The 4313-nt window shown below is 41.7% G+C and overlaps 1 protein-coding gene across 1 annotated transcript; it reads right to left on the bottom strand.

Annotated features, from left to right (window-relative positions):
* Positions 1-2040: 2040 nt before the first annotated feature.
* twist2 lies at positions 2041-2697 on the bottom strand. Its single transcript, XM_079254807.1, has one exon. It carries the CDS (start codon positions 2559-2561, stop codon positions 2067-2069), a length of 495 nt encoding a protein of 164 aa, XP_079110933.1. The 5' UTR covers positions 2562-2697; the 3' UTR covers positions 2041-2066.
* Positions 2698-4313: the final 1616 nt, after the last annotated feature.

Here is a 4313-nt window from a genome sequence, read left to right as displayed (position 1 = left end):
AACAAAAAAACAAAAAAAACAATAAAAAAAACATGAAAGTCGGTGAAATAAAATCCATGCAGTGAAAGATTCTAAAATTGCATTGGTCCCTTTACAGGATATAGTTACACAAGTATGTACAATTTGTATTCATTTATATATATCTCTATATATCTATATATACTGTTCATACTTTGGCTTAAAGTCTTTGAAAAACAAAATATATCTCCATTTAAACAAACAAACAAAAAGAAAAAAAAAAAAGATGAAAGGATGGCTTTGCTGAAATACAGGCCGTAAATGCGCGCGCCCTGTCCTCCTCTCTGATGCAAGCAGCTCCAGTCACAAGGAGTGATGATGAATCTGCATCTCCGCAACAGTTTGTAGTTGTGGCTCACATTACGTCTCTGCCATCCCTCTGAGGTCGATGGGTTCTCCAATAATCCGTTTAGGCTTCATACTTTGTACAAGTAAACAGTCTGAAGCACAAAGAAAATGAAGAAGCGTTAATAGAAATAGAAACATAAATGCACAAAATGGGATTTTAAAAAAGTGTTTTCTTCCTTTTTGGAAAGGAGGTGATGTTTTTCTGGCTTGCTTAGCACGCGGGAAGTCATTAATGAATCAATTATTAGCATCTGAGCAAAGTAAAACCACATGGAAACACTTTGTAAATGACTGTAGTTTTACAGCTGCTGCAGAACACACTGCCTGTAGTTTGAAGCACCTAAATAAAATAAATAAAAATCGTTTAGCTGTGGATTAGTGGCCAAGCTTCCAACAATAAAAGTCTAAATCCTCAGAATAACATAAACCCACAGGTAACACGGGAGTTTACATCACATGTGACAAAGATTTGCCGAGTTTGTTTTGAAAGGCTTCATGTGTGAAAAATATCTCCCGTTTTGCTGTTTTGAATCCACCTTGCAAAATATCACCTTGAGAAAGAAAATTGTCTAAATGTCTAAAAACAGTGTGGAGGCCACGAACACACCACAACGCGTTGTTACTTTCAGTCCAAGTCAGGGGGGAGAAATAGAAAGTCCACCTCCAAAATGACTGGAAGTAAGCCTGGTCCTGGACTGGCAGCAACACAGGAACAAAGACTGTCTGATGAGCAGCAACTGGGGCCCTCTGAAGCCTCCAGTCAGACCCGACTGAGCCAAACAAACCTTACTCAGTCGTTTCAGCTGAAATGTGTCCTAAAGTCTCCTTTACTTCTTGTTGAGCTTTAATCCCATCGATTAATGTGGATTTTGCTCCAAATAAACAGCTTACATGACACACAGTTCTGTAAATAACCACCTGCACATTTTCTTTCTGTAAACCGTGTCTGCATCTGTTTTTTTGTTTTATTATTTTAATTCCTCTCTAACATCTTTTATCAATGAACTCTCCAGACATGAACCATGAGCCGCAAACCTCCAAAACACCCGAGCAGAATCCACACTGCTTGTTAATGCAGGCCTCTGGTTTTATTGTCTTGCACTGGCGTGAACCTTCATGTCCAGCCGAGCTGCCCATTCCTGCGGTTCGCACACAGGAAAGCTCTCTGTTGTGGATAGAAATGACCCGTGGAGGCTCCACAGCTGCGTTTTTCTGATCCGGCCCAGCACTTCTTCAGGCCATAGAACCTCCCTCATTAAACACTGCTAAGAAAGACCGAGCAGCAGAAATTTGTCTGGGCAAAAAAAATGGAGAAAGGAATAAAAATACTGGCACTTTTTTTAATTTATTTTTTTTTATTAATACCTGACGTGAGTTCTGTTTATTTTATGTTTTTAGTTTATTTCCTGCATCAGACTCCTGAACTAGATCATCACGCGGAGGGTTACAGGAGCTGCACACAGCAGCATCCAAAAATCGGATGCGCACATCTCAGGTGTGATACTAGCAAGAATTCTTTCTTTTTAGCTCCACTGCTGCTACGCAGGAACATCTGGCCACATCTGTCCTCCAAATCCACATTTTACAGATAAATGTGATTTTAGTTGGGAAGAATCTAACAAGCACCTATATAATGGTATGTAAGTGTTTTCCTCCATGGTACCCACCGCTTTGGCATGGTGAGGGAAGGTTTCTGGGTGCTAATGAGATGCTGACATGGACCAGGCGCCCTCCATCCTCCACACGGAGAAGGCGTAACTGAGTCTTTCGTGCGCGACGTAGCTGCAGCTGGACATCTTGTTGTCCATCTCGTCGCTCTGCAGCACCTGACAGAGAAAGTCTATGTATCTGGAGGCCAGCTTCAGCGTCTGGATCTTGCTGAGCTTGTCGGACGGCAGCGTCGGGATGATTTTGCGCAAAGACGCAAAGGCCTCGTTGAGAGACTGAGTCCGTTGGCGCTCCCGGACGTTGGCCAGAACCCGCTGGTTCTGCAGCTCCTCGTACGACTGGCTGCTGCTCGGGCTCGGTTTCTTCCCACGTTTCACGGGACCCGGGCTGCTCCCGCTGCTGTCCTCACTAGACTTCTTACTGTGCCTCCTCTTCCTCGCAAAGCGCTTCTGCTGCCGGTCCAGCTCCTCCTCGCTGGTCACCAGACTATCCACTGGGGAGACCGGAGAACTGGAACCCTCTTCCATTTCTTTCTTGAAGAAATGCAGGGATAGAGAGGAAAACACGTTGTCCACTTTTGAAGCCGTGGTTACAAGAAAAAAAGAAAGAAAAAAAGACAGATATCCTTTTGAAAAGACAAGTTGTCGGAGCTTCTTTGCGGGAAATCTGGACTCACGCCGTCGCTTGGCACGCTTCTCCTTTCTCACCAAGTTTTTCCCTTAATTTTTTTGGGAAACTTTATCCCAGTTTGAGATGCTAAATAGTTTTAAGAGTGAAATGGGAGGGGTTTGGAGGTTGGAGGGGGAGCCAGGGTGCAACTTGCTCCCCTAATAAGCAGGAGGGACAAGTCATGGTTTCGTGTGTCTTGAATGACCGAAACAAGGCTCTTTTTTACTGTCTGAGGCAAGAGATGTGCTATTTCATTTCTCTTGTTTATTTATTTATCATTTTTTGCAGCAAAATGAGAGAATTTGATCATCAGAATAAATTACATAAATCTATGTGTGATATATATGATAAAGAAATTTAAATATTCTCATCACAAAGATACTTTTTGTGATTGGAATGATTAAAACCTAATTGTTGCATATTATCCATCCTTTAAGCTGCTGCTAAAAGACCTGCATACCAGAAGGTTTGAGCAGGTAGTGTGAACTGTGCGCACCATGGAGGGCGATTCACGCCCAAATCTGTCGGACTGGATGGAAATCTATCCTCTTGATCTTTAATCAAATCCCGCCCTTGCGCAGTTCCTGTAATGTGGAAGTCAAACAGGAAGGAGGCTAAAACCAACTGACCACGCTCCTCTCTGGTTTCTGTGGCTCTATGTCCAGCATTTTGTCAGCGGTCCACCTCTTCATGTTGTCATGCCATGTTTGCGCAAAGCAGGGCGCAGGTGGCTTCTATTACAGGGCTGAGGAGGTTATCCAACACCAAAACCAAACCTCTGACTGTCTGATCAGCTGACAACCTCTGGAGATTCTGCGGCTTTTTATGGTTGTGGTTTTTTTCTGTGAATAAAACCAGTACCTCACCTTCTGTAAGCTGTAGTCTGCTATTACTTATTATAACTTGAAATGAAAAAAAGACGCCAGAAAATGATCCAACCACGTGTTTTCCTCTCTTCTAAAATGTTGCTTAAATAAAATCCTGATTTTTCTCTCCACACCTTCCACTCTGATATCTGTTGTTCTTGTTTTTTTTTTTTTTTTAGAAACTCTACTATTTTATTTAGAAATAAACACAGTCTCACATCAGATTGTTAAATGGACTCCAGGCAAAACATGGTTTAGTCAAAGTTTTGCTGTATATATATCATGCCTCCTTCTTTGCAACATAATAAGCTGTCATCAATGTGATACCAGTCTGTCAACAACTTTTAGCTTTTCTACTTTGTTCTCAGTCACAGTTTTCTTTAATGAAGATGATGAAAAATTACGCTTCATTTCTGATAAATGCAACATAACAGGTTCCTGGTGGTGTTTGGCTTCCTCAAAACATCAGTCAATGAAAATCTTCGGATTTGAGCACATTATTACATTGGCTACTTATTGCCTGCTCTGTGATAAACTCGTGTTTTGTCTGTTTTTATTTCCAGGCTGCTACAGTAAAAACGGGAAACAAAACAAACCAAACAGCTGAGAAAAGGCTAAATTATTTAACCTCTCATCCAACTTCACCAGTTCAGAACTAAAGAAGCTTTTTGGGTCTTCAATAGTCCAGACCATCAGGATGCCAACATCTAAAATTAATTTCAAGTGTTTTCCATGAAATTCTCA

Source organism: Telmatherina bonti (genome assembly GCF_933228915.1).
Source record: "Telmatherina bonti genome assembly, chromosome: 15".
NCBI classification, from domain to species: Eukaryota; Metazoa; Chordata; class Actinopteri; order Atheriniformes; family Telmatherinidae; genus Telmatherina; species Telmatherina bonti.
The sequence above is the reverse complement of the archived record's forward strand: the minus strand, read 5'-3'. Positions and strand labels throughout refer to the sequence as shown.